This window comes from Archocentrus centrarchus, chromosome 10 (assembly GCF_007364275.1).
Source record: "Archocentrus centrarchus isolate MPI-CPG fArcCen1 chromosome 10, fArcCen1, whole genome shotgun sequence".
In the NCBI taxonomy this organism is placed as follows: Eukaryota; Metazoa; Chordata; class Actinopteri; order Cichliformes; family Cichlidae; genus Archocentrus; species Archocentrus centrarchus.
Genome location: NC_044355.1, coordinates 20,210,525 through 20,238,521, shown reverse-complemented (window position 1 = coordinate 20,238,521; position 27,997 = coordinate 20,210,525). Strand labels below are relative to the sequence as shown.

The following is a 27,997-nucleotide window of genomic DNA, read 5'->3' as shown; positions in this document are numbered from 1 at the left end:
CAGTTCTCACTTTGTGTTTAAATTAACATGACAGAAAGGGAGCAAGGATAAGAGTCTGCAGAGCTCTGATGATCAGATCGCGGCGTAACAGGCGTCACAATAGACTTTCCCACCATGCAAGAACATACTGTGGAGAAGGTCTCCCATAGGTTTCCTACACTCATGACACTGAAAGATAAGAGAACCGTGAGATGAAATTTGTAATACTATTTTTGCAATCCATAAGGCATGCAGGAAAATGATTTCAGCAACGAAAACTCAATTAACTGGGTAAACTTGCACGGATGGGCAATAACAAACATGGTTTATATTACTGCTGTTGGCAAAGATAAATTTGATTATGCAGTTCTTGGCTTAATAAACATATTAACCAAACAATTATTTTTTAAAGTGTATTTTCTCTGTATCTTTAGGTGATTTGTGTCTGACCAAACATTAATTACCTTGAAGCAGTCAGGGTGGGAGTTGATGCTGAGGTGCTCAATGGTAATCTTGGCATCATTTCCCACCTGCTCTCCGCAGTATGTACAGGTAGATGACAGCGGGCTTCTGGAGTAGCTGAATGAGGAAAGACAGGTTGACCACTGAGTCAGGAACAGCTATTGTGCATCTGTAGCTCAGTCTGGTTAAATAACCCGATCTTTGGAGTCCTGTGTGAGGGAATTTAATAAGTGTAAATAATCCTTTGATGTCCCCGCTTAGCCTCTTAATGAGTAGGCTTGGTGGAATTTCTGCCCTGTTGCGTGCACATATCTGGTTTTGTCAGCAGCGGAATTAACAAAGCGGGAAAGAAGGGGCTCTGGCTTATAGCTGTGGCTGCGGGTTTAAAACACATTTAGGGAATTGTGTTGTTTATGGAGGTGCTGTTGGGGTAAATAAGAGGCTACACATGTTCCAACACTTGAAATGTGCAGCTGTATCAAACAGTTTAAACAGCAGTCGCAATAGAAATATTGAAAGAAGGTGAAATGACTTGAGAGGTTGAAGTGTAAGCATCATGGTAAACCCCGTAGACTCCCATGTTAAAATAATCAACCTCAACACAGGAATAAAAACATGTTTACAGCCTGGTACAAAAAATGGTTTTGGAGTCTACAGCTCATTTTTATCTCCATGACAACTGCATGCTCAGTGACACAGGCAGTACACCTGTGGTACACACTAAATGAGGCTGAAATGTCAATTTGTGTGTCAAAGCATAGGGAAGGTAAAGTAAGTGTGCACTATATTCCTGAAGCTGAAATGTTAAAATGTAAGTGTTAGATTTATAAAGAGAGATATCAGCTGAAGTGCTTGAACTGTGAGAACTGAAAGCCGGCGCCGTAGCAGCAGGTTAAACGTGCACGGCTGAAAGGGTTTGAAGCGTAATTAAAAGGAGTTTTGAACAAACAGAAAAATACAATTTAAATGGCGTTAGAGAAAGAAGAATTACCGTTTAAAGAGCAAGACATGAAAGCAGTTGAGGTGTTGAGAGAGAAGTAGGGCTCAGGTTGAGAGATTATATTACCTGGAGTAAAGAGTTGGGCTGCTGTAAGAATAGCTGGTGGAGCTTGAAGTCAGATAATCTGACCTAGTATGGAAACAAGAGCGATAAGTAAATGATCATGAGGGCAGTGCAAGAAGCCCCCCCCAGCAGTATTTTATATCAATATGGTAATTGACTGTAAATAATTTATTGGCCCTACCTATCGACCTCGTCTCTGGGGTTATGCAAGGATGTCTCAGTTGCATTGACATATTCCTTCACAAACACAAACGGCCTTAAAGGAGAGGCAGGTGAAACAGAGTGGGTTAATAATTATAGTTAAAATATATTGTTGTGGTCAGAAGTTTACATACACTCATCATGGGAATGAGTGGGCTTTTAATGATTTCTTTGAACTGTTCTTTTTCCAGAGTGGAACGATTGTACAGCATACAGCTTTCATGACTTTAAAAAAAACAAAAACTTGGTGCACAAGTTAGATTCAACTCATTGTCATTGTGCACACAAGGCACACAACGAAATGATCGTTCCAGATCACTCATCCAGAGACGAGCATCTGCGGTCATGCAGCCAGAGACCGGCGCTACCGTTAGGCAATGTGGTTTAAGTGTCTTGCTCATGGACACAACACAGCACAGGGACAGGGGCTCGAACCTGCAACCTTCCAGCTGCAAGGTGAGCGCCTACCCACTGCCACTTGAATTCATTTCGGATTTTCTCTAATACACACCTTATCGACAGTATATATACAGTCTCAAATATACTGTATACATATGCTCACTTAGATGTTTTAATATGTGGTGCTGAAGGTTCTATGGTGTCTTTTAACTTGACATACCCAAGGCTGTTTGAGCCACAGTGACAAGAGGAGGAGGAGGAGGAGGAGGAGTAAAGATAAGGCTTTATAGCCTGAGAAGACTGTACCAACTGTAAAACATGGTGGTGGTAGCAAAATGCTGTGGGACTTTTTTCTGCCAGTGGTACTGGTACATTGCACAAAGTGGATGAATTAATGAAGGAGGACGATTACCTCCAAATTCTTCACCTTCACCTCAAAACAGCGGCTAGATGGTTAAAACTTGCAGACAGTTGAGTGTTCCAATAGGACAATGATCCCAAACACATATGAAAACTGGTTTTGGAATGGATAAAGCAGGCTTACATTAATCTCCTGGGATGGCTTTCCCAAAGTTCCAGCTTCAACCCTACTGAACATTGCTTAAAAGTTGGGTCTGTGCCAGGAAAACAACCAGTTTAAATAAACTCTACCAATTCTGCCAAGTAGAGCAGTTAAATATTCAGCCAGAAGCTTGTTGACGGCAACCAAAAGAATCAGCTTGAGGTGCAACTTGCTTAGGGACGTTTAATTAGTGCAGGTATATGTACACTTTTGACCCTGTGTGGATTAGAGAAAATCCTCAATAAATTCAAACTTGTGCACCCAGTTCTTGTTTTTGAAGTCATGAAAGATGTATGCTGTACAATCATTCCCCCCTTGGAAAATGAACAGTTCAAAGAACACAGTAAAAGCCTCAAACTACCATGTCATTCATGCCCATGTAAACGTCTGACCACTACTGTATACTGTATGTTGTCAATCCAAATAGTCTAGTTTGTAAAGTCACTCACTTTTTGATTTCAGGTTCTGGGGTTTGGACTCGCCTCTCTTCTCTTATGGTCCTGGAATAGGTGTCAAAACTGGGGACAGAGTACAGCAATGTTAGTCTCATCTTTCACTCAGTGATGACATTAGTGTGATGGGTTATACAGAAGGACTCCACATCTGTCAAATGCAGCTCAGGAGATAATCACTTTCTGCCACTGCTTGTTAATAGCATGCTGGTTAACGGGCTGTGATTTGACAAAAGGACATCTCTAATACACATCATTATTCTGACATCTGGAGGCTGATAATTAGAGGGAAGGAAATGAGGGCAAATTGAAAGACAATGGAAGAGCAGATCTTGTCATTCAACTTCAGTAATAGTGTTGAATCAAAACTCTGTCTAACCGGATGTCATAAAAGAGTTGCAGGTAACTTTAAATACAGTTATGTATGACGTGGATAGAGCTGCTTTCCAACAGCATTTGGCCTAATTCTCTCACCGCCTACTAAAAAACGGATGTGTTACAAAGAGACAAAGGCAGATACAGAAGGTGAAAGCGTAACACAAACCCACATGTCCTAAATATTTAATGGCGTGCATTTGTTTTTGGATGCATTTCATAAAAATAAGCATTTATTCCACTCCTTGAATAACAGGTTAACTTAAGTTTCAAGCAGTAGCGTATCATTGCTCAAATTTCTAGAGGCATAAAAGGATTTAAAAAAACAGAGCAGCAGATGGGAGGAGTGTTGTTACAAAAGTGAGAAAATCAACAGACGAGAGAGAAAATAACCCTCTGCATTATGCTGTCTGACTTTACAAGATCATAAACTTACCGATCCATAGAGGGCTCAGGCTCGCTATGTATCTCCCTGGAAAGTAAAGAAAACTGTGTTAGACTTTTATAGTAGGCTGAAGCAGTCAATAAGCTGGACGCAATCCAGCAAAGAAGACTACTGCATTTTTTAAAAGTGTATGAAACTGATCTTTCTGACTCACAGCTACACCAGGGTCATGGTTTATTGACCAAGTGTGGTCTACTTTCTATAATACTGCAGCATTGCCTCATCTGAAGCCCTCCTCCCATGCAGTGCGATTGTAAACTTCATTTATACATCTCTCATGCTCTTAATGTAAGTCCTTCTTTCTAATTGCTCTAGTTTTTAATCACAATATGGAATAGATAAAGAAAATGTTCCCAACCTGATGATTGTGGTGGTTCTGATTGTCTGTGTAACCTCAGTGCTACAAAACAGAGAAAATTCCAGCATTATAACAAGTTTGTACAGTAAAGATTGTTGCAATATCGAAGTAAAAATAGAATAAGTTGAAAAAATTAATTATTCTCAGACTGAGCTGGGAGGATGTTTCATCTTGTGTTCAGCTTTCTTTCAATTAAATGCTTGACAGCCACTGGATTTTAGGGCGCTATAGTCAAATCCTACTAAAATAGTTTGTAAAAGGTGCTTTAATAAACATTTAATGAGCTTAGCCATAGCAAAGATACCTTCCCTGCTCTTCCTCCTCTTCCTCCTCCTCTTCCTCTTCTCCTGTAATAGTGCTGATAGTATAGACAGTGGGTGATGTCCATCTGTTCCATGGAGAGCCAGTCTCAAGGGACCTTGAGCACAAACAAAGACATGAGCACTGGAGGATGACAAATTCACATGATATTTGTTGTTCCAAAAACAAAGGTGGGTGGGGCATTTGTTTACCACAGTTGTGAGGGGAAAGTTGTAACAAATATATATCTGACCTATTTTCATCAGCACCAGTGCACAATGTCTTCTGACTCAGTGAGCAGATGCTGCAAGAGTCTTGCTATTTCACCGCGGTGAAAGGGAAGGAGGTTATGGGGAATAAAAGGAGCCAATATCCAAGATGACTTACCTCCTCTCAAACATGATGAGCGTCTTTTGATCTTCAGCTTGGCCTTCTGCTTCTGGTTGTGCTTCTTGGCTGAGAGGGGAGGTACATTGAAAGGCTTTTAACACGCAATGGACACGCATGGGTGAAAGTAGATGAATGAAGCACAGAGTGTGTAGTGCGCGAGTGTAAGAGTAAATCAAGGCATGTCATCACCTCTCCTCTGTGTTAGACCGCTGAGCTGTGCTGGTTTCCTGTGTGTGTGCCCATGACCGCTGAGTGTTGAGGCTAAAAGAGCCAAAGTGGAGAGAAGGAGGATTCAGGAGTTGTGACAGATGAAGCATAACAGACACCACTAATACAGGAAGGTTTGAGAATAGGATTTCTGCAGGGCCACACTTTCCCTTCATTTCCTGTTTCTCAATCACACATCCATCACACAGGCGTGCAACTAAGTTGGTTCAGTACCTTGTGCTGCGAGTCATAGGCATGATGTCATCTGCAAGGAATTGCAAAGGATCACTGCGCATACTGTCAAACACACAAAAGAAAAACATCAGCATGACACATTTGCAATAAGCATTTCTATTTTCTTTTGAGTTTATTTGCATTTTTGTTTCCTATAATGCTTAGCGCCAACTAATGAGTATTTTTAATTATAGGAAATGATAACTCACAGGATTATTTCCTTCCTTCACTGGTTTATGTGTGAAAGGCCAGAAATTGGTGAACAATGTCCATCACAATATCCAAGAAGCCATTACAGTGTCTTTAAATGTCCAATTAAAACCCTCAAGACTTCCAGTACACAACAAGCAGCAAATTGATTCTGTGTTTGGTGACTAAGAGAGTCACTGATGAATCATTTCAGTTGCACGTCTGTCTCAGGTGGTGGAGCAGGTTGTCTATAAATCCTAGGGTTGGCGTCATTTGGTAAAACACAAAACCCCAAGCTTCTCCCAGCAGTGTTGGACTCGCAGTTCCAGTGCAATTATTGTGTAAGTGTATGAATGGGTGCATAAAAGTCATTGTGGAAAACATCATCACTACCAACAATATTGCCTCTTTTTATTTGTTTGTTTGTTTTAGCTCAAACACACAAGATATAACTAACTAACTTTCTTTTTGGGCTCTTTCCCGCAGAAGCTGGTGATGTACTGGAGAAATTTTTAAAATCAAATAAGCAAATCAGCATGATCATATCGATAGATGCAGACTCCTAGTGTTTCTCCTGTTGTATCTACTGATTATGAATAACAATTCTTGCATTAACTTACAAACTAAAGCAGCTGTGGTAATGAGTGAAACCATGTGCTAACATGATGAAATCGGTGCCACAAACAGAGGTTACAGTGTCATAAAAAAGGGAATTTGCATTATCATTCCCATACCTGTTGATGGAACTATCAGAGAGGGGCTGGAGCAGGTCAGAGGAGCTGGAATTGAGAAAAGTGGCTCATAATCAGAAACTCCTGCATTATGCATGCTGAGATGCTATCTGTCTTGCAGGAAAACAGTCACAGCTCCAAACCAATATGATTACCTGTTAGGGGATGTGGTCCCTATCGGATATGGATCAAATGGATCAGCCGAGCTGAAAAACAATTTCACACTGATTTCACTCTCAATTGTCAGCATGGCCCATCTTGTGTCGAAGGAATTCTGATCACATTGACTCATAATGGAAAGATTTAATGCAGTTTGAATGGTAAACAGAAACACAGAGGGACCCAGGGCAAATCTCAATCAAAATCAGAATCGGGATGTCGCTGACAAATGGAAACACCGCTGAATAGCAAAATCAGCAGACTTCAGGTTTTCCTCAGCTAAAATAAACCCTCAAACAATTACACTAACCCTATCATTAATATCATCAAGTCGGATATTCTACTAATAATAAAATCCTTTATCAAATATGCAGTTGTCAGTGAAACTGTGTAATATTGTGGACTATTTTTAAACACACTGGGTTCATATGTGACATAGCAATAAATAAACTACCTTGACTCGGTGACGACTGTTGTCACTGTTGTCACACACGAGCTCCAGGGATTTTCATTGTCTTCACTGCGCAGTGATGAGATAGAAAAGTAAGGAGGGTGGTACGGATGAACAGCATGATGGGAAGAGAAGAGAGGGCAACTAAAGGTTAGTGTGGTTGTTCTCATACACTATTTACAATGCCTGTCCTTTAGAAAAGCTTGAGATGCACTGAACTATTTAACAATCACAAAAACCATCTGAATAAAGTACAAAATTTTTCTTCGCGGGCTGTCATAGTTTTTTAGATAACGATCACAGTTTGGTCATTATAGTGACTCTGTGTCTCTGCGGGGTTGGCTGGCAGCATAGCTGCAGGCAGACTTAGTATAAATCATTACTAGGCATTTCTGTATAGAATGCATTTCTTAGAAGGAACAGTTCTGCATAGATAGATAATTGTTTAAGAGCAGCCTGTCATCTCCCGCTACCTTTGTGTTTTTTTGGCTGTCTCATCTGTCTGCTTCTCCTCTCGCTGCATGCTGAGGCTCGTGGAGACAAAACAAAGCAGCAATACTAATCAGTACAGAACATTCCCTTCTATTTCCAGTCGTGCTGCAGATGAAACGTGGCTTTCCCTTTCAGAGTCAGTCGTTTCAGGAATTTGAGACTTTGGTTCTATTTAACATGGAGCAGGAGGTTAAAATAGAATGCCAAAAAAGGAGCGGAGCCCTGATTTATGGATCAAACAGGAGGAGGATAGGGGTTTATTAAAGCCTTACAACACAAGGAGCCGGGATCTTAATACCAATAAGGATGCATAAGTAATGGTGCACAAGGAGGGTGAGATGGGAGTAGAAGCCATCACATCTGTCTCTTTCTCACCTGCGTGACTTTGTGCTTCTTGTAGTGACATCATCGGTCAGGAGATTTGGGGTGCTACTGGTCTTCAGTGGGTTTGGCTCACTAAATACATCAAACATAAAATTCAGATATAGAGCAGAGTTTATGTGCAACTATGTCCAACTCTGGAAAGGTAAGCTGAGGTGATATTTTGGTTTGCTACTGACAACATAACTCTGTACTTAGGGCTTGGGAAGAAAAAGAGTTCTTCCTCTACCTGTCCAGTCCGCTAAGCAGATCCTGACTCCAGTGTCCTGGACTGGGAGGAACAGGCTCTGCTTTCTCCTCTGGACTGCAAGGGTGGAAAGAGGAGAGGAAGAGGAAGTAGAAAAGTTGATGAACAAAAGGGAATTTACGATTCAGTGGAGATTTCAGAGCTAGAACAGGCCAGTCAAGGTAAAGGACAGGGAGATTATAAGAAGCCCAACAGTGCCACCTTGTGAAGGATTTTCAAATAATTTCCAATGTGACAACTTCTTAATTGCTCAATATGTAAGAATGTATTTTTAACAAACCCATCACTGAAACCCAGGAGATCATCAGTTATTGGTTCACAGTCGCTGAGCTCTGAAGCTGGCTTCTGTTCAACACTGCAGTATGACAGAGAAAAAATATATAAAAGTGCACCTGCTTTGGCAAGAAAGCACATAGCTCTGTAACAAATGTTTATGTGCCACACTTAATCAAGCATAATTAGAAACACCCCCTAGTATAAGGCTTTTTGAGCGCCTGAAATTGAGATGTGCATTATTTTGTAATTACTTTGAAGTGAGCACAGAGGCAGTTCGCCCTTATCAGTCTTCTTGCCAACACTAGTATGACAATAATGAGGAAGTTGTTGGTTTTTTTACCTGTTCTTTGTGGGCTGGTTGTCTGCTGAGTGTCCTTTTTGGTTTGCCAGAGCTCTCTCATCATCCTTAAAGCTAGTGGGGGGAAAAAAAGACATATTGTTCAGGCTGTAGGAACTAATATGTTACTGCCAGGATGTTTTTTTTTTTTTTCACACTGGTTTCTGCTGCTTTCTTCTTTATCTGAAAATACCTGGATGAACCTGTGTTGAAAGAAATCAAAGAGTTGGACAATGCCGTGAGCATGTCAGCACTGGAGCTGTGAAACAAGATGGACAACAAACACACGGCATTCCAGAGCAGCTTTCAATTACACATGTGAAAAAGAATGAGAGCAAACATACCACAAGCTTACTCAAAGAAAACCTACTTGCTTAAAATCATGCTTGAGGGTCATTATATACTTAGATAGCTTTATGTTATGTTGATGAAGCGGTGGAAGCAGTATTAAGATCTTTTACTAGAGAAAATAAAAGTAACCTAACAATCAATAGAAATATTTCAAACTGAAACAGCTTTAAATACCAAAAGAAAAACTACTCAAATGGTCCCTGTGAGTGTTTAATTGCTGTACTCTACATTACTGGACCATTAGAAAGGACACTTTAATATGAAAGTAGCATTTTACTCTTGTAGCTGGTCAAAGTGGAAGCAATTTAACTTCCTTTTCTTATGTTTCTTAGTGTGATCTTTAACAATCCACAGAATAAAATGATACTATGTTGCTCTTTGTCTGCAAAGTGCAACCATATAAAGTAAATACTAACTTAAGAGATGATATAAAGTTATATAAATATATACGAGAGTGCAATCATACAGTACCATAGCTACATTAAAGAACCCATTTGTGTAAGAACTACAAATATAATGCCTGAGCTTATTTCATTCCATGCATTTATGCTACCAAATGTGGCAGTATTTTTAATTGGTGGAAATCTGACCTTGTTTTTGAAGACAAATTGGACTTTGGCTCTGGCTCTGGCTTCATTTCTGTCTTCATTGTAAGTTCTGTTACAGCAGACACTGGGGCAGGTGAAGCTGGGATAGGAGACACAGGGGCAGCTGATTCTGTGACAGCTGGCTTCACGTCAGGTGACTTCATGACTGTGGGAGCTGGGGCAGTAGACACTGTGCCAGTCGTAATGGCTGAACTCATAGCAGAAGACACGGGCGCAGGTGATGTTTTTTCAGCAGAAGTTACAGCAGGTGATGTGGTTGTTACAGCAGGAGTCACAGGTGCAGGTGACATTTTATCAGCAGAAGTCACTGCAGATGATGTTGTTGTCACAGCAGGAGACACAGCAGGTGATGCTGCTGTTACAGCAGGAGACACAGCAGGTGAAGTTGCTGTCACTGCAGGAGTCACAGGTGCAGGTGATGTCACAGCAGGAGTCACAGCAGGAGACACAGCAGGTGACGTTTTATCAGCAGAACTCACAGCAGGTGACATCACCACAGGAGGCATGGGTGCAGGTGATGTTTTATCAGCAGAAGTCACAGTAGGTGACATCACCACAGGAGGCATGGGTGCAGGTGACGTTTGATCAGCAGGAGTCACAGCAGGTGATGTTGTCACAGCAGGAGACACAGGTGTAGGTGACTTTGTAACAGTAGGAGACAAAGGTGCAGGTGATGTTGTCACAGCAGGAGACTCAGCAGGGGTTGTTGTTGTCACAGCAGGAGACTCAGCAGGGGTTGTTGTTGTCACAGCAGGAGACTCAGCAGGGGTTGTTGTTGTCACAGCAGGAGACTCAGCAGGGGTTGTTGTTGTCACAGCAGGAGACACAGCAGGGGTTGTTGTTGTCACAGCAGGAGACTCAGCAGGGGTTGTTGTTGTCACAGCAGGAGACTCAGCAGGGGTTGTTGTTGTCACAGCAGGAGACATAGCAGGGGTTGTTGTTGTCACAGCAGGAGACTCAGCAGGGGTTGTTGTTGTCACAACAGGAGACTCAGGAGTAGGTGGCTTTGTAACATCAGAAGTCACAGCAGGTGATGTTGCAGTTACAGCAGGAGACACAGGTACAGGTGACATTTTATCAGCAGAAGTCACAGCAGGGGATGGTGTTGCCTCAGCAGGAGACACAGGTGCAGGTGACAATTTATCAGCAGGAGTCACAGCAGGCGACACAGTTGCAGGTGACATTGTAACGGCAGGAGTCACAGCAGGTGATGTTTCTGTCACTGCAGGAGGTACGGGTACAGGTGATGTTTTATCAGCAGTGGTCACAGCAGGAGACACGGGTTCAGGAGATGTTTTATCAGCAGGAGACATAGCAGGGGATGTTGTTGTCACAGCAGGAGACTCAGGAGTAGGTGACTTTGTAACATCAGAAGTCACAGCAGGTGATGTTGCAGTCACAGCAGGAGACACAGGTGCAGGTGACATTTTATCAGCAGAAGTCACAGCAGGTGATGTTGCTGTCACTGCAGCAGGTATGGGTGCAAGTGATGTTTTATCAGCAGTGGTCACAGCAGGTGGTGTTGTCACAGCAGGAGACACAGGTGCAGGTGATGTTTGATCAGCAGAAGTCACTGCAGGTGACGTTTTATCAGCAGGGGATGTTGTCACAGCAGGAGACACAGGTGCAGGTGATGTTTGATCAGCAGAAGTCACTGTAGGTGACGTTTTATCAGCAAGGGATGTTGTCACAGCAGGAGACACAGGTGCAAGTGAGGATTTATCAGCAGGGGGTACAGCAGGTGATGTTGTTGTCACAGCAGGAGACACAGGTGCAGATGATGTTGTTGTCACAGCAGGAGACACAGGTCCAGGTGATGTTTTATCAGAAGAGGTCACTGCAGGTGACGTTTTATCAGCAGGGGATGTTGTGACATCAAGAGACACAGGTGTAGGTGAGGATTCATCAGCAGGAGACACAGGTGCAGGTGATGTTGTCACAGCAGGAGACACAGGTGCAGGTGACAATTTATCAGCAGGAGTCACAGCAGGCAACACAGTTGCAGGTGACATTGTAATGGCAGGAGTCGCAGCAGGTGATGTTGCTGTCACTGCAGGAGGTACGGGTGCAGGTGATGTTTTATCAGCAGTGGTCACTGCAGGTGATGTTGTTGTCACAGCAGGAGACACAGGTGCAGGTGATGTTATATAAGTAGTGGTCACAGCAGGAGACACAGGTTCAGGAGATGTTTTATCAGCAGGAGACATAGCAGGGGATGTTGTTGTCACAGCAGGAGACACAGATGCAGGTGATGTTTGATCAGCAGAAGTCACTGCAGGTGATGTTTTATCAGCAGGGGGCACAGTAGGGGATGTTGCTGTCACAGTAGGAGTCACAGCAGATAATGTTGTTGTCACAGCAGGAGACACAGGTGCAGGTGATGTTGTTGTCACAGCAGGAGACACAGGTGCAGGCGATGTTTTATCAGCAGTGGTCACAGCAGGAGACACAGGTGCAGGTGATGTTTTATCAGCAGTGGTCACTGCAGGCGATGTTGGTGTCACAGCAGGAGACACAGGTGCAGGTGACGTTGTAACGGCAGGAGTCACAGCAGTAGGGGATATTGTCACAGCAGGAGACACAGCAGGTGATGTTGCAGTCACTGCAGGAGTCACAGCAGGTGATGTTGCAGTCACAGCAGGAGACACAGCAGGTGATGTTGTCACAGCAGGAGACACAGCAGGTGATGTTGTTGTCACAGCAGGAGTCACAGCAGGTGATGTTGTTGTCACAGCAGGAGACACAGCAGGTGATGTTGTTGTCACAGCAGGAGTCACAGCAGGTGATGTTGTTGTCACAGCAGGAGACACAACAGGTGATGTTGTCACAGCAGGAGTCACAGCAGGTGATGTTGTCACAGCAGGAGACACAGGTGCATGTGATATTTTATCAGCAGGAGTCACAGCAGGAGACACAGCAGGTGACGTTTTATCAGCAGAACTCACAGCAGGTGACGTTTTATCAGCAGAAGTCACAGCAGGTGACATCACCACAGGAGACACGGGTGCAGGTGACGTTTGATCAGCAGGAGTCACAGCAGGTGATGTTGTCACAGCAGGAGACACAGGTGTAGGTGACTTTGTAACAGTAGGAGACAAAGGTGCAGGTGATGTTGTCACAACAGGAGACACAGCAGGGGATGTTGTTGTCACAGCAGGAGACTCAGCAGGTGTTGTTGTTGTCACAGCAGGAGACTCAGCAGGGGTTGTTGTTGTCACAGCAGGAGACTCAGCAGGGGTTGTTGTTGTTACAGCAGGAGACACAGCAGGTGACATGGTTGTTACAGCAGGAGACACAGATGCAGGTGACGTGGTTGTTATAGCAGGAGACACAGGTGCAGGTGACGTGGTTGTTACAGCAGGAGTCACAGGTGCAGGTGACGTGGTTGTTACAGCAGGAGCCACAGGTGCAGGTGACGTGGTTGTTACAGCAGGAGCCACAGGTGCAGGTGACGTGGTTGTTACAGCAGGAGCCACAGGTGCAGGTGACGTGGTTTTTACAGCAGGAGCCACAGGTGCAGGTGACTCAGTGACAGCTGAAGCCGAGACAGGAATCACTGGAGGGGCTTCTTCTCTTACAGGCTCTGGGGAGGCCTTCTTCTCCAACTTTGGAGCCACCGGCTCATTAACAGTCACATCGGCAGCTGTCGTGGTGCTGGTGTCAGCACTGTAAAGCACAGAGATAATGAATAAAACTGAAGGAACCAAAATCACTTATCGCTCTGGAAAGAGAAACATTGACCAGAATTTACATTTTCTGAGGTTTGGGCTCAGGTATGGATGCAACAGATGTGACAGGAACAACAGGGGATGGTGACACAGTGCTGCCAGGTGCTGGAGTCTCAGCATGCTCATCATCAGTAATCTCCACCCTGCACATTTTTAGCCAACAACATGTGCACACAAATTTAAATGCATGCAAGTGTGGAGTTGGAGATACACATATGATCTTGATTTTGTCTTCAGGGTTACACACATTAGAAGAAGAATTTACCTTTTAGCCACAAATGCTGGACTGCTGTCAGTCAGTGATGTGTCAGGTGCTTTTTCTTGAGACCTGAGAATTTTGATCACAAAGCTTGTGTGAATACCTCCAAGTGCTCAATATTTATAAAGGTACATCAGTAAAAAGAGTAATTTCTCAGCACATGGGAAATTTTAAAATGTGCACTCTCTTCTTATGAAAGTATTAGAGAAACAGGTTGTATCTCAAGATAAGCACTAGAAGAGTGGCATGAGACACACATACTCATATATCTTTGCAGCAGAAAGCACGTAAGACCGTTGCCTGGGTGCAGATCTCCTCAGAACATTACTGGCTGCCTCAGTCCTGCAAAATGAATCATAATAATGTTAATGCAATCTCTTTCCCAGGTGTCTAACTTCAGGATGTAAGGAGAGTCTTACCGCTTCTCCTGCTCCTCGAGGCTAAGCTGGCTCTCCTGTTTGTCTAAAGCTGGCCTCACAGTGTGGGGGGCTCTAAGGAACAGAAGCACAAACATGCACATCATGAAAAGACTTTCTCATCTGGCTGCCAGCAGTTGAGTCTGATTTTACGTGTGCTCACATTTTCTTGTAGATCTCAGAAGGTTTTTTGGTGAATTGTGGTGTTTTGCTGCAATAAAACCAGATGAAATTACTGGAGGAAAGGTCAAAGTGCATCGTTTGCCTTGTTGTTAAGGTTCTTACCCACTTACCCATTGCCATTAGATGGTGAGGATGGAGCAGGCTTGTCTAGTCGAGTGAAAACACCCCTGAAGGAAAAGAAAGTCATTCGTGATCAAACCATTTTTTTTCTTTCTACCGTTCGTGTGTGTTTCTAAGTGTTCATTGTGATGCTATTTTGTTTTTAGATATCTTTTTGATTGAGGTTTCACTCTTACTGACTAAATCTTTTCTTTTTATATATTTAGTGGTAAAAGTTGGTGGTGCTGACAATATCAGTAGCCTTTCTCTTACCTGATAAGGTATCCTGTTGCTGGTGGCCTAAATTCAAAACAGAGACTTGTTATCAGCACAGTCATGTTTCAAAGAACTGCAGATAAGCATGGGACATTAAAAATCTATGTTTACCTCTCTGTGTCAGACTTCGTTGGTGGTGTAGATTGTGTTGGTGAAGACACCGGACTGGTCTCAACAGCGGCTTCACTCAAACGCGTGGCTTTAACTTCAGCTATCCTGTATGAATGCACATTGAACTTGGTTTTATCTTTTCAACTGAGGAAACGCTAATGTGAGGGGAATCTTGTTAAAACAGGGGGCATTTACCATGGTTTCTCATCCTGGGTTTCGGCCTTAGGTTCATTGTTGCGTTGCAACCAGCTGGCATCCCCCCTCAGCTTGGTCCGGACTTTGGTGGTACGTAACACAGATGCTCTGTCTCCCTCTAAGACACAAACATGTGCATTTCACACCCCTGGCAAGCACACGTCTGAGATATGATGCACACTATATGCTGCATCATAATGACAGCTTAATAACTGTCTGCTTGATAGCTTGCAAGATATACAGTTCCCCTTGGGCCAGCAGGCACTCTATGACAACCACTTGTAGTTTGCCTTAAATCAGGGCAATAAGTGAATTTATAGCCAACAGCCTGGTACAGAGACACGATACGCTCAGTTTTTATTGGAGGAAACACATCATCTCACTTTAAAATCAAATTCTTCTCACCTTTTGACATGATTGTTTCAGGGTCTTCTTTGTTCTCTTTTCTTTACAGGCCACTAAAACATATATAAAGAGATGACAGACGTCTTGTTAAAAGAAGGCGTACGATGTTACCACCAAGCTGCAACTCTGTTCCCATACTATGTCCCCTCCCATTGAGAAAAATGTGCTCTGTCAAACATTCCTCAGTTTCATACTTAAAACATGCTGATGATCCTGTCCTTCCACTTTCCAAAAAAATCTGCCAGTTACTTAATATATATATATATATATATATATATATATATATTTAAATATATATATGAACAGATATGCATTCTGTGTATCTGACTCTCAGTTACAATATATACTAGCCCTCTTTAGATTTATGAGATTAAGCAAATATTACTTTCTATTTGCTCATTTCCAAATTAACTAAACCCTCAGCTATTTATGATCAGAGACAAATTGCTCAGAGGCAAACCCACATCCTCAGGGAACTTCAGTAGAAAGGGAAAATACTAGTGAAACACTCACGAATGTTCCCTTATCTGAAAGTAGGCACAGACTAGAGCTTATGCAAAATTGTAGAGTATTGCCAAAGTCAGAATGCAAATATTACTTTAAAAAAAAACTCCTTCCTGGGGCTGTGAATTCATTCCCTTAAGAGTAAGTTGGCACAATATCTCTTGAGGATATTGTCCTGAATATTGGTGACAGAACAAACACACTGAAGGCTCAGAGACCATATTTATCTTAGGTTTAGCACATCAGTCCACAGGAGATAAATGATTACTGAAGACCAACAGCGTTTAAAGCAAGCACGATAGACAGCAATCATGACAAAGAAACACCCAGAAAATGAGAGGGCAGACACTCATAATGAACACCTTCAACAAACAATTTATACAACATGACTGATCACTTTTACAATTTTAAAATACATAAAATATCATGTTATAAATAAGTGAACACCCGAGTTCTTACCTGCTGTCAGTTTATCCAGCAAAGCAAGGTTAGTTGAGAATCTGTGTCCCGCTGAGTGTGGTTGGTGTGAACAGAAGGAAAGTCTTTCACTGTCTGACAGGTGTCCCAGCCCCGCGTATTAGTCAACAGGCACAGGCGTGAACACTAACAAGACCGGCCAGTCAGGGAAGATAGATATGGGGTGGAGCAGCATGTTTGTCTATTCATTTGTATGTGTGTGCGTGTGTATTTGTGAGCGTGCATAAGAGAGGTTGCTAAGAACTAATTTCTGATTACTACAGCTGGGCTTTGTTCATGGATGACAGCAAGCACATACCTGTCGCACAGGTGGCTGACAATCAATTCTTAGAATGAGCGAGTCATGGGGCGAAGACAAGGTGCACAGCATGGCATACATTAAATGAAGCAACGCGCAGCAACATCTCCTTTGGGAACACTCGTCTCATGCTCACTGGGTAGGAAAACCCAGGAAGCACACGCATTAAAATAAGATCAAAAACACGGCGCAGAACTGAGATAATGAGCAGAAACAGTGGTTGGCAGTAAAAATAGAATAAAAGCTTATCTTAACTTTTTGACAACACTTGGAGCCTTCTTAATTTAGTATTTAAAATGAAGGCTTTGAGTGCTTCTATGTGTATTTCTGTGAAGGAAAATTCATACATACTGCCCCGAAGATTGAATTTCTTATAGAATCAAGACTCTGGTAAAGGTCATTTATGGCTTACCTTGTACTTTGTAATACACAGGCTATTCTAGGTAGAAAAACAGCTGAAGGCCTATTGTAAACAACATGTTTACTCAGTCCGAGTGACTATATCTGTGTTTGTGTATGTGAAAGGCAAAAGAAAAAAAAGGAATAAAAAACAAGGATGTGCCTGCGGTTGTCAAGCTATTTTTTTTCCCTACAAATGGTAAAAGAACACTTTGTGAGCAATTGGCCGCAGTTTCAACTGTCTGAAAGCACACTGTTCCTAAGAACAAGCAGAAAAAACAAACAGTCTGTGCACATATTTACAAGGTCTTTTCAAATCACAGAAAGGGTGTGAATAGATTTTGGGACATGTCACAGAAAGTAGGTGGTAGAGGAAATTGGCAACTCTGCCAAAGTTTCACTCTGGTGAGCACACTTGTAAGTGTAAATGCTAGCATGTATAATTCACCTGAATCCCTCTCTCTAATTCCTTTGTAGAAGAAACCAGTCAGACAGCCTTGCCCAGTGGCTATGACTCTAGCAAGTGAATCATTAGGGTGCTGCTAGCACAGAATTAAAATGAGAATGCAAAGTATCCGAACTTAACCCCCACCTTATTCTCACCACACCAAGGCAAGGAATGACAAAAATGCTGAACAAGGAAAAGATGATGTTATGCAAGGTAACGATACATTTACCATGAACTATGTAAAAATGAATCACTCCAGTGTCGCTGAGTTGATTCATTTTTACAACTTTTTTAGGTTTCCATCATCATCAAAATGATAAAATGTATTAAGTTTATAGCTGTGCTTTTGTATTACCCATCCTATTATTTAATGACAGTCCATGGCATTCTGACAGTTTCCCTAACTCCCTAACTCCCAAAGCACATGCCATTCTCATGACATCCAGCATCTAACACCTGAGTGATAGAGACACTGTAGTGTGACACCATGACTGAAACTTGTGTATGTTGATGGCTAAAAGTATTAGTTAAAATGTCAATATATCACAATTTTTTATTAGAATGATGCTTGTGTTCTCCTCCATGAATCGCTACCTTACCGTGGTGGAGGGGTTTGTGTGTCCCAGTGACCCCAGGAGCTATGTTGCCCTGGGGCTTGTCCCCCTAGTAGGGTCGCCCATGGCAAACTGGGCCTGGGTGAGGGTCCAGACAAAGAGCGGTTCAGAAAACCCCTATGTCTACAACAACCAGGGAACAGTTTACCATGCCCGGGATAGGGTTACCGGGGCCCCACCCTGAAGCCAGGCCTGGGGAGGGAGCTCGAGGGAGAGCGTCTGGTGGCCGGGCATTAGCCCATGGTGCCCGGCCAGGTGCAACCCAAAGAGGCCCACCACCCGCAGGAGGCGTCGTAGGGGTCGGGGGCAGTGTGTGTCGGGTGGTGGCCAAGGGCAGAGGCCCTGGCGGACCAATCCCCAGCTATCAAGACTGGCTATTGGGACATGGAATGTCACCTCTCTTATGGGGAAGGAGCCTGAGCTAGCGCTTGAGGTTGAGAGATACCAGCTAGATATAGTTGGGCTCACCTCAATGTATAACCTGGGCTCTGGAACCAGTCTCCTGGAGAGGGGCTGGACTCTGTTCCAGTGGCTGCAAGGTGTTGGTGCCTGTCATGGTGGTAACCCCAGAACCAGATGGTGGTCACCGGAGGTGAAGGGAGCCATCAAGCTGAAGAAGGAGTCCTATCAGGCTTGGTTAGCCTGTGGGACTCCGGAGGCAGCTGACAGGTATCGGCAGGCCAAGCGGAATGCAGCTCAGGCAGTGGCTGAAGCAAAAACTCGGGTGTGGGAGGAGTTCGGTGAGGCTATGGAAAAAGACTGTTGGATGGCATCGAAGCAATTCTGGTAAACCATCAGGCGACTCAGGAGGGGAAAGCGGTGCTCCACTCACACAGTTTATAGTGCGGGTGGGGTGCTGCTGACTTCAACTGAGGCTATAGTCGGACGGTGGAAGGAATACTTAGAGGACCTCCTGAATCCCACTGACACGCCTTCTGTAGTGGAAGCAGAGTCTGGGGACGAGGGACATGATTTGTCGATCACTGGGGGTGAGGTCACTGAGGCAGTTAAACAACTCCTTGGTGGCAGGGCCCCTGGGGTGGACGAGATTTGCCCTGAGTTCCTGAAGGCTCTGGATGTTGTAGGGCTGTCTTGGTTGACATGCCTCTGCAACATCACGTGGAGATCTGGGGCAGTGCCATTGGACTGGCAGACCGGGGTGGTGGTCCCCATCTTTAAGAAGGGAGGCCGGAGGGTGCGCTCCAACTTTCGGGGGGTCACACTCCTCAGCCTCCCTGGTAAGGTCTATGCCAGGGTGCTGGAAAGGAAGGTCCGCCCGTTAGTCAACCCTCAGATCCAGGAGGAACAATGCAGTTTTCGTCCTGGTCGTGGAACGCTGGACCAGCTCTTTATCCTCTCAAGGATATTTGAGTGTGCATGGGAGTTTGCCCTATCAGTCTACATGTGCTTTGTGGACTTGGAGAAGGCATTTGACAGTGTCCCTCGGGGTATCCTGTGGGAGGTCCTGCGGTACTATGGGGTGTCTGGCCCCTTTTGCGGGCCATTCAGTCTCTGTACAACCGCTGTGAGAGTTTGGTCCGTATAGCCGCCAATAAGTCGGATTCATTTCCTGTGGGTGTTGGACTCCGTCAGGGCTGCCCTTTGTCACCAATTTTGTTCATAATTTTTATGGACAGAATTTCTAGGCGTAGCCAGGTGGCGGAAGGCTTCTTCCTTGGTGGCCTCAGAGTCTCATCCCTGCTCTTTGCAGATAGTGTCCTGTTGGCTTCATCAGGGGGTGGCCTCCAGCTTGCAGTGGAACGGTTTGCAGCCAAGTGTGAAGCGGTTGGCATGAGAATCAGCACCTCTAAGTTTGAGGCCATGGTCCTCAGCTGGAAAAGGGTGGAGTGCCCTCTCCGGCTCAGGGACGAGTTCTTCCTCCAAGTGGAGGAGCTCAAGCCTCTCGGGGTCTTGTTCACGTGTGACGGGAGAAGGGAGCAGGAGATCGACAGACGGATCGGGAATCGAGAAGTTCTAGCCCAATTATGACCCCAAACTGGATGAAGATGATAGATGGATGTTTTTTCTTAGGGAATACAGATAGAAATAATTACAGAGGTCAAAAAAAAAAAATCTATAATATGTGAGTGTTGCAATAGAATATACTTGAACAGTGATTACCCCTTAGGGGAAGTCCAAAAAACACTATATTGCCAAATGTACTCACTTATCCATCTAAATAATTGAATTCAGGTGTTCCAATCACTTCCATGACCACAGATGTATAAAGCCAAGCACCTCAGCATGCAGACCACTACTACAAACATTTGTGAAAGAATGGGTCGCTCTCAGGAGCTCAGTGAATTCCAGTGTGTTACCATGATAGGACGTCACCTGTGCTACAAGTCCATTGTGAAATTTCCTCGCTACTAAATATTCTACATTCAACTGTTAATGGTATTATAACAAAGTGGAAGTGATTGGGAATGACAACTCATTCATGAAATGGTAAGCCACAAAAATGTCAGAGCTGGGTGAGCGGATGCTGAAGCGCATAGTACGCAGAGGTTGCCAACTTTCTGCAGAGTCAATCACTACAGACCTTCAAATTTCATGTGGAAACCCATACCATGAAGCTCAAGAGCTTCATGGTATGGGTTTCCATGGCTGAGCTGCTGCATCCAAGCCTTACATCACTAAATGCAATGCAAAGCATTGGATGCAGTGGTGTAAAGCATGCTGCCACTGGACTCTAGAGCAGTGGAGATTGATTCATTACTCCAGAGACCACCACTTATCCAGCTGGCAATCTGATGGACGAGTCTGGGTTTGGTGGTTTCCAGTACAATGGTACTTGATTTGTCTGTCTGCAGTATGCTTCAGCATACCAGGATATTTTGGACAATTTCATGCTCCCAACTTTGTGGGAACAGTTTGGGAATGGCCCCTTCCTGTTCCAGCATGACTGCAACTGCGCACAAAGATGACCATAAAGTCACAGATGAGCGAGTTTGGTGTGGAAGAACTTGACTGCCCTGCACAGACTCCTGACCTCAACCTGACAGAACACCTCTGGGATGAATTAGAGCAGAGCCTGTGAGCCAGGCCTTCTCATCCTACATCAGTCTGACCTCACAAACGTTCTTCTGGAAGAATGGTCAAAAATTCCCATAAACACACTCCTAAACCTTATTGAACACCTTTCCAGAAGAGCTGAAGCTGTTATGGCTGCAAAGGGTGGGTCGATATCATAAACCCTATGGATTAAAAATGGGATGTCACTCACGTTCTTAGGCGCGTGAAGGCAGACGAGCGAATACTTTTGGCAATATAGTGTAACACATGGCTCTGCCCTGCAGGTAAGGTGTGGGCAACTTTGTAAAAGGATTGCCAGGTATGCAAAAAGGAGACGATAAAGCTACACCAAATACTACAAATACAACTCCCACAAAAAAAAAACAAACAAAAAAAACCACAAAGTGACTTCAGTGTCTTGTTTCATAATTTATTTCCCAGTAATGTCCTACTCTGCAGTTGCATTTCTAAATAATCAGTGTTTCAATAAATTTCTATAGGAGCTCGCAGGCAAAGGATGAGTGAGTCTGTTTGTGTGGGTGTATTTGCAGTAGACATTGAGGAGAAGGTGTACTCAATTCTCTTAGGAGTTTTCTACATACTTCTGGAACCTAACTGCAGGGATTTGTCCCTCCTTCAGCCACAAGAGTATCAGGGAGGTCAGTCCCTGATGTTAGAAAATAAAGCCTAGTTTACACTCGGCCTGTTAAACACCCCCAAATGTATGTGTTGGGGTTGAAGTCAGGGCTCAGTGAAGGCCATTTAAGTTCTTTTACTCCCAATTCTGAAAAACATTTCCTAAGAAAACCTCCCTTTGTGCATGAGGACATTGTCATGTTGAATCAGTAAAAGGCTTCCTGCCCAGACAGATGGAACTAATTTGTAAGTACAATACTGTCTGAGGCATAGCTCAAGATTTCACTTAAGAGCAAGTCAGGGGCTCATGCCAAGCACGTCCCAGACCAAACATACACATCACCGAACACTGTATTACATGCATGTCCATGTACAATGTTTCATCGAGAGCATGTAGTGGAATGCATTAAGGCATTTTGAAATCTCAATAGCAGCATCTCAGTATGTACAAGTGCACAAAGGTAAAACAACAAAAATCAAAACAAAAATCAGCTGTAATCAGTGTAGTGTCATTAAGAGTGCATTTATTGTGCAGTTTGTGTATGATCAGACTGCAATGAGGAGTCCAGTGCCAAACCATCTGCTGCCATCTGCTGGTGGAAATGTTACATAAACAATGAAAAGACAAATGCTTCACACGGTCAAGTTTGAATGAGCAGCAGCTGTAATTGGTCTTTTCCATCGTTTTCCATTTAGTATAATTGGATCATATTATTCTTATTCTGAGTTTAACTGTATTAATGCACAGGGCTCTACATGTCTCAGCAGTCTGTAGTCCCATTCTCCTGTCAAGCCTCACATCTGAGATGAGGATAGCTCTGCACGGTGCGTGCAATCCCCTCCTTCAGGCTGACTACTGGTGTATAGCCCAGGTCCTCTTTGGCACTTTCACAGTTGTAGTAGTGGTGGGTTCCAGCCAGAGCCACTCTCATAGGTGTAAATGTTGGCTTGAAAGATTTTAAAGGACGCAAGATAATGGACAGCAGCCAGAGGAGAAGGGCCAGTCCGTACACCAAAGCGTAGGGCAGGTGGTAGCGGGGAGGAGCATATCCAAGACCCACCAATACCTGAGACATAAAGTCCCAGAACCGAACTGGCTCATCATTGGTTATGTGATATGGCTGGAAGACAAGCAAATTAAAGAATATTTCAGTGAGGAAAACCAAAACAGGACAATCACTGAAAACAAAGAGCATTTTAAGCACACGGTACCACCACTGCTTTGAATTTTATTTCAACTCACCTTCCCACATGTGGGGGAGTCTTGTCTCAGACGTTCGGCAGCTAGAATGTGTCCATGAACTACATTCTCCACAAAGGTGAAATCTACCAGATTGGTCCCATCACTGAAGAAAACAATAGAATTATTTGAAAAAAAAAATTCTCCCAATAAATACCAACATTTAAGTAGCAGTAGTAACAGTCAACAGTCATAAAAAAGAAAATTTTCCAAGGACTCTGCACTCCTGTGAAAAACTATATACACTCTCCACAGGAATTAAGAGGGTAAGCAGCAGCCAGCTGCTGATATTCAAATACACTTGTTTAATTGATCACCAGCACGTGTGAGCACCTACATGCTCTCGATGCTGGTCTGGAGCATTCAGGTATGTGTTAACAATGCCACAGTCTCCCCTGTAGTGAATGTTCAACCCAAGGTCAGACTATGCAATGCTCAGAGAAGCTACAAAAATCTAAACAAACCATAAGACTTCTGTCCGAAGGACAATGCTCCAGAGGAGACCAGAGTGAAAATGTTTGGCCATATCATAACACAGTGAGCCACATTTGGTGAAATCCAAACAAAGCATATCAGCACAAACACATCATACCAACTGTATAGCAAGGTGGTGGAGGGGTGATGATTTGGGCATGTTTTGAAGCCACGGGACGTGAGTACCTTGCAGTCATTGAGTTGACCGTGAACTCTTCTGTATACCAAAGTATTCTAGAGTCAAATGTGAGGCCATCTGTCCAACAGCTAAAATTCAGCCAAAACTGGGTCATGCAACAGGACAATGATCCCAAGCACAACAGCAAATCTACAACAGAATGGCTGAAAAAGAAAAGAATCAAGGTGCTGCAATGGCCCAGTCAAAGTCCAAATCTCTGACTGAAATGCTGTGGAGGGACTTTAAGGGAGCTGTGGGTAAACATCAGTGAGCTGAAGCAATGTTTTATAAAGGAGTGGACCAAAATTCCTCCACTGTAATGTGAGCGACTGATAAAGTCATACAAAAATCAGTTACTTCAAGCTATTGAATCATGGGGTGTGCTTAGTTTTTACAGGACTACATAGAGTCTCATCAAAATGGTTTTTTCCTTTTTGAAAACATGACTGTGTGCAGTGAGCTGCTTCCACAAAGCCACTTTCAACTTCATATTTCAGAAACACTAATACTCCACTAACTTATCTTGTTTATTAGAGAATCCTAAATCCTTGATTCAACTCAGTACTTACTATAAACCCCACTCAAGACCAAAACATGCCCTGCTTTTCAAATCCTACAACTATAGGTTGTCACTTTCTGTCAAATACAGTGAGTCCAGCCTGAGATTACCCTTCCAGACAGCAAACAACACAATCCTTTATGCTGAAGGCAGCACATGCAGTGGCTGCTAGCTCCCTCAAATACACAAGATATATTGTTTTCTTTTCTTGGCTTTTTGCTGATGCACGCTTTACTTGGAAGCACTTATGACAGAAATACACTAATCAACATCAAAGAAGCAGAGGGATTGGGCTGTGCACAGCAGACCTTCAGATCTTCAACAGTGATTGTTGCTGAAGTGATCATCATTCAGTCTTTAGTCTAGTTTGTTGGATGTGTTTTAACAGATGAAAGCAGTTTCTTTGTTGTGAGGCACTATTAGATGAATATAATGCTATGACTCACCCAATGATGAACTTCATTTTGCCCCTGCGAGCCGTGTCCACCAGGATGGGAACCAGCTGTGGGTCCCGAGGACCAAAGATGCCATGAGGCCTAATTGCAACTGTGAGGAAACCCTTTTGCTTGTCACAAGCCTTGAGGACCAACTAAACAGAAAAACAGAATAGGATACAGCTGCAAAAGAGTGCTCTGCAACTTCCAGAAACTCACTGGTTCAAAATTGAAAAAGACTTCAGCTCTAAGCCCCTACAGGGCCCACCTTTCTAAGACGTCCCCCTCAGATAACTGCAGATGAGCAAATGCACAAGAACCACTGTGAACTAACACTTGGACTCTGCATGCACTAACAAATATTACATTTTAAAAAGATTTTGTTCCCTCCCAACAGGTTAAAAAAAAGGTCAGAATATGGACTTGTAATTTTAAACTCAAATTTAGTGAAATGTCAATTTTCTAAAGGTAAAGTATGTCATTAACACAGACAACCAAGGTGCTGTAACTGTTACAATTGCCCCCAGTATGGCATCTATGTTACAGTCTTGTATGCCAGCTAATGGAAAGCCCTCTGGTAGCATGGGTTGTACATGTTAACTTTTAATGGAAAACCTTGAGAAAAAATTGATCCAGGTTTGAATTCACAGCCATCTAAACTTTAAGCAGCAGAAGAAAAATACTATAGATCCTTGAATGAAAGAAACAGTGCATCATGGGAACCCCCAGCAGTCTAAGCCTATTGCAGCATAACTAAGGGAGGGTTCAGTGTCACCTGATTCAGGCCTAACTTACCTTTTACCCCATGACAGCAGGGATAGTCTCTGTGACCATGACCCTAAACTGGTTTAGTGGAAGAAGGTGTCTGGATGGACAAAGAGGTACTCCACCAAAATTTCATAAAGGAGCCAAAGGTGGCGCTTTTGAGGGCATTGATGGAATTGCTAAACAATATCTTCTAGGAATTGTGTTAACTGCAGCAATCACCGTTAGATGGCTGGTGATGGTAATGATAATCCCAACTCGGCGTACTGAGCTGAGTCAACTTCCATATCTGAAACTATACACATATCTGTCCTATAAAGTTATTTACTATTCACGCATATACAGACCACTGCGGGGTCTGATTTTCTCATTCCTCTCATACTGTTACCGTAATTTTGTTTTTGTCTTTAATTGTGCATTTTAATGTGATCTATCCATTTAATTACATGTCCATCTCCCTAATCTGCATAATTGCTTTAGCAGCTTTTTTTTAGTCATTATTACTATTAGTGTGTTTTTTCCCCATGTAGCTAACAATCCAGATACAAACAGTGCAAATGCAGCTTAAAATGTAAAAATAGAAAACAAGAGGTTGAAATATACTTGTATATACACAGAGGCTGAAACTGAAATAAAAATTAAGTATAAGAAACTCCCCCATTGGTCCTCTTCTCTCTCAAATGTGACTGTTATGATTTTAGTACCTCAAAAAGACACACACACACAAAATAATTTGTGCAAATTAAAACCTCTGTTTCAATCTGACTTGGGTTTAAAATAACACTGCTATCTGCTATCTGGCCACCAGGCCTCAGCAGTCAAACTCAAATACACCTTCCTACAGTCCCACCTACCTTCTCCTGCTCAATTTTGGTTTTTGTGTAGTAGTCAATGGGCTTCTTGGCATATGGCAGGTCCTCTCTCCCATTCTTAATGTCAGTCCCCTCAAACACCACACTGGCACTGCTCGTCAGGACCAGTTTCTGGCCAAAAAAAAAAAGGAACATATAAAACACTTTGATGTCTTCTGCTGTTATCTAAAAAATGAACCTTAGGCACTGAAATATTCTACCTCACCTGTATTCCTGCCTCTTTGCAGGCCTGAATAACAGTCTGCGTGCCCTGAATGTTGACTCTCTCAAACAGAGCGCGGTCGTCACTAGCAGGGGACGGGGAGGCACAGTGAAAGACCAAGGACACATCCTTCAGAGCTGGCAGCAGAGCCTGGAGCAGAACAAGACAGACACTTCACAAATTTGGTTTGCATTAGTTTCCCTGCATTAGTCCAGGGAAGTGATATTTATTTTAACAGTCTCTGGTGCAAAAATTAATTAACTGCGAGTGTTCAAGCCTTTACCTTTTAAACTGACCTAATAAGTAACCCATTTAATATGTTTTATCCTGTTAATTATCTACTTTTTTTTTTTTTTTGGTTTTGCATTCAGGGTTTTGTTTTTTTAATCTGACTGGGCTCAAAGGTCAGAAGTCTGAAAGAGGAGCCTCACTTGTTTGTCGCAGAGGTCTCCCTGGTGGAAGGTGACACCAGGCAGCTCGTAGCTCTGACAGATGTCAAACACAGAAACAGAATAGCCCCGGTCCAGCAGCTTCTCCACCAGGTGTCTGCCGAGGAAACCGGACCCCCCAATGACCGCACACCGTTTACTGCTCTGTATGATAACAGAAGGGGATTACTGAGATATTTCTAGCGAGTATAATAAAGGGCGGCTGACAAAGTTTTAACTCACCGGTCGCACACGTGTAGCCATAGGAAACAAATGAAAAGTGACCCACAGGTGAGTAAGCCGTGACTGGTCTCAGGCAGTGTGGTGAAAAACTGTTTCCTTGCAAGAAGCCTGCGACTTTTTTTTTTCTTTTTAATTTGACTACTTTTCGCACAGGAAGCACGCGACGCTAATGCGTGTATCACATACCCGAAATCAGCAAGTCTAAGGAAACCGCGTACGAACCACCTGAACTGTCCCAATCAGCTGAGAGAGAACTGCTCTCTGATTGGTCAAGTCACAAAGCTGACCCTTTTAAAAAACCAATAGTATTCATGATACGTCAAAGAACGCCACCCCTTGGACCAATCGGAGGGCAGAAGGTTATTTGAGACGCCCCCTGAAATGTGTCAGACCAACTTAACGGTGCCAGCGTGAAAATTGTGAATTAATCTCCTTTTTACGTTTTATTAATATTAATGTTTTAGGGGACGTTTCTTTCACTTTCATTTTTGTATGCCCATGTCTAATAGAACACAGAGACAGCCAAGTTGATATCTAACTGGATAGATAGATAGATAGATAGATAGATAGATAGATAGATAGATAGATAGATAGATAGATAGATAGATAGATAGATAGATAGATAGATAGATAGATAGATAGATAGACTATCCCTCCTCTGCATGTCCAAATTCATGTCTCACACTTCTGTCTATCTTTTTATATCTTTTTCTCCAAATCACTCAACCTGTGCTGTCCCTTTTGTTTTTTATTGTAAAAAAAACAAAACAAAAACAAAAGCGAAAATTACTGCAGGTGAAGTGAAGGTAGTGCAAACAATTTTTACATATACAACGGTAATAGGTTAGGAAAGGTTGAAGAAGAGTTTTTACCCACAAGCCATCCGTCTG

The 27,997-nt window shown here is 43.2% G+C and overlaps 2 protein-coding genes across 4 annotated transcripts; both read right to left on the bottom strand.

Annotated features, from left to right (window-relative positions):
- Positions 1–29: 29 nt before the first annotated feature.
- znf185 (zinc finger protein 185 with LIM domain) lies at positions 30–17,204 on the bottom strand. Of its 3 annotated transcripts, XM_030739028.1 has the most exons (31): positions 16,285–17,204; positions 15,322–15,374; positions 14,917–15,034; positions 14,722–14,826; positions 14,608–14,634; positions 14,346–14,402; positions 14,216–14,263; positions 14,056–14,127; positions 13,898–13,978; positions 13,643–13,705; positions 13,401–13,520; positions 10,030–13,315; positions 9,632–9,918; positions 8,694–8,765; positions 8,358–8,432; positions 8,060–8,134; positions 7,825–7,905; positions 6,961–7,026; positions 6,503–6,553; positions 6,351–6,395; positions 5,428–5,490; positions 5,176–5,247; positions 4,984–5,052; positions 4,601–4,714; positions 4,297–4,338; positions 3,930–3,965; positions 3,116–3,184; positions 1,686–1,760; positions 1,508–1,570; positions 444–558; positions 30–168 (listed from the first exon to the last, which is right to left on the bottom strand). In XM_030739028.1, exons 2-31 carry the CDS (start codon positions 15,329–15,331, stop codon positions 73–75), a joined length of 5,553 nt encoding a protein of 1,850 aa, XP_030594888.1. In that variant the 5' UTR covers positions 15,332–15,374; positions 16,285–17,204; the 3' UTR covers positions 30–72. The 3 variants fall into 3 exon arrangements, with proteins under 3 accessions (XP_030594888.1, XP_030594886.1, XP_030594887.1); XM_030739026.1 differs by having other exon boundaries at positions 9,632–13,315; positions 16,285–17,200; XM_030739027.1 differs by lacking the exon at positions 16,285–17,204 and having other exon boundaries at positions 9,632–13,315; positions 15,322–15,531.
- A 5,149-nt stretch (positions 17,205–22,353) lies between these two features.
- nsdhl (NAD(P) dependent 3-beta-hydroxysteroid dehydrogenase NSDHL) lies at positions 22,354–27,272 on the bottom strand. Its single transcript, XM_030739075.1, has 7 exons — positions 27,108–27,272; positions 26,868–27,029; positions 26,440–26,586; positions 26,217–26,345; positions 24,610–24,752; positions 22,956–23,058; positions 22,354–22,833 (listed from the first exon to the last, which is right to left on the bottom strand). Exons 1-7 carry the CDS (start codon positions 27,126–27,128, stop codon positions 22,501–22,503), a joined length of 1,038 nt encoding a protein of 345 aa, XP_030594935.1. The 5' UTR covers positions 27,129–27,272; the 3' UTR covers positions 22,354–22,500.
- Positions 27,273–27,997: the final 725 nt, after the last annotated feature.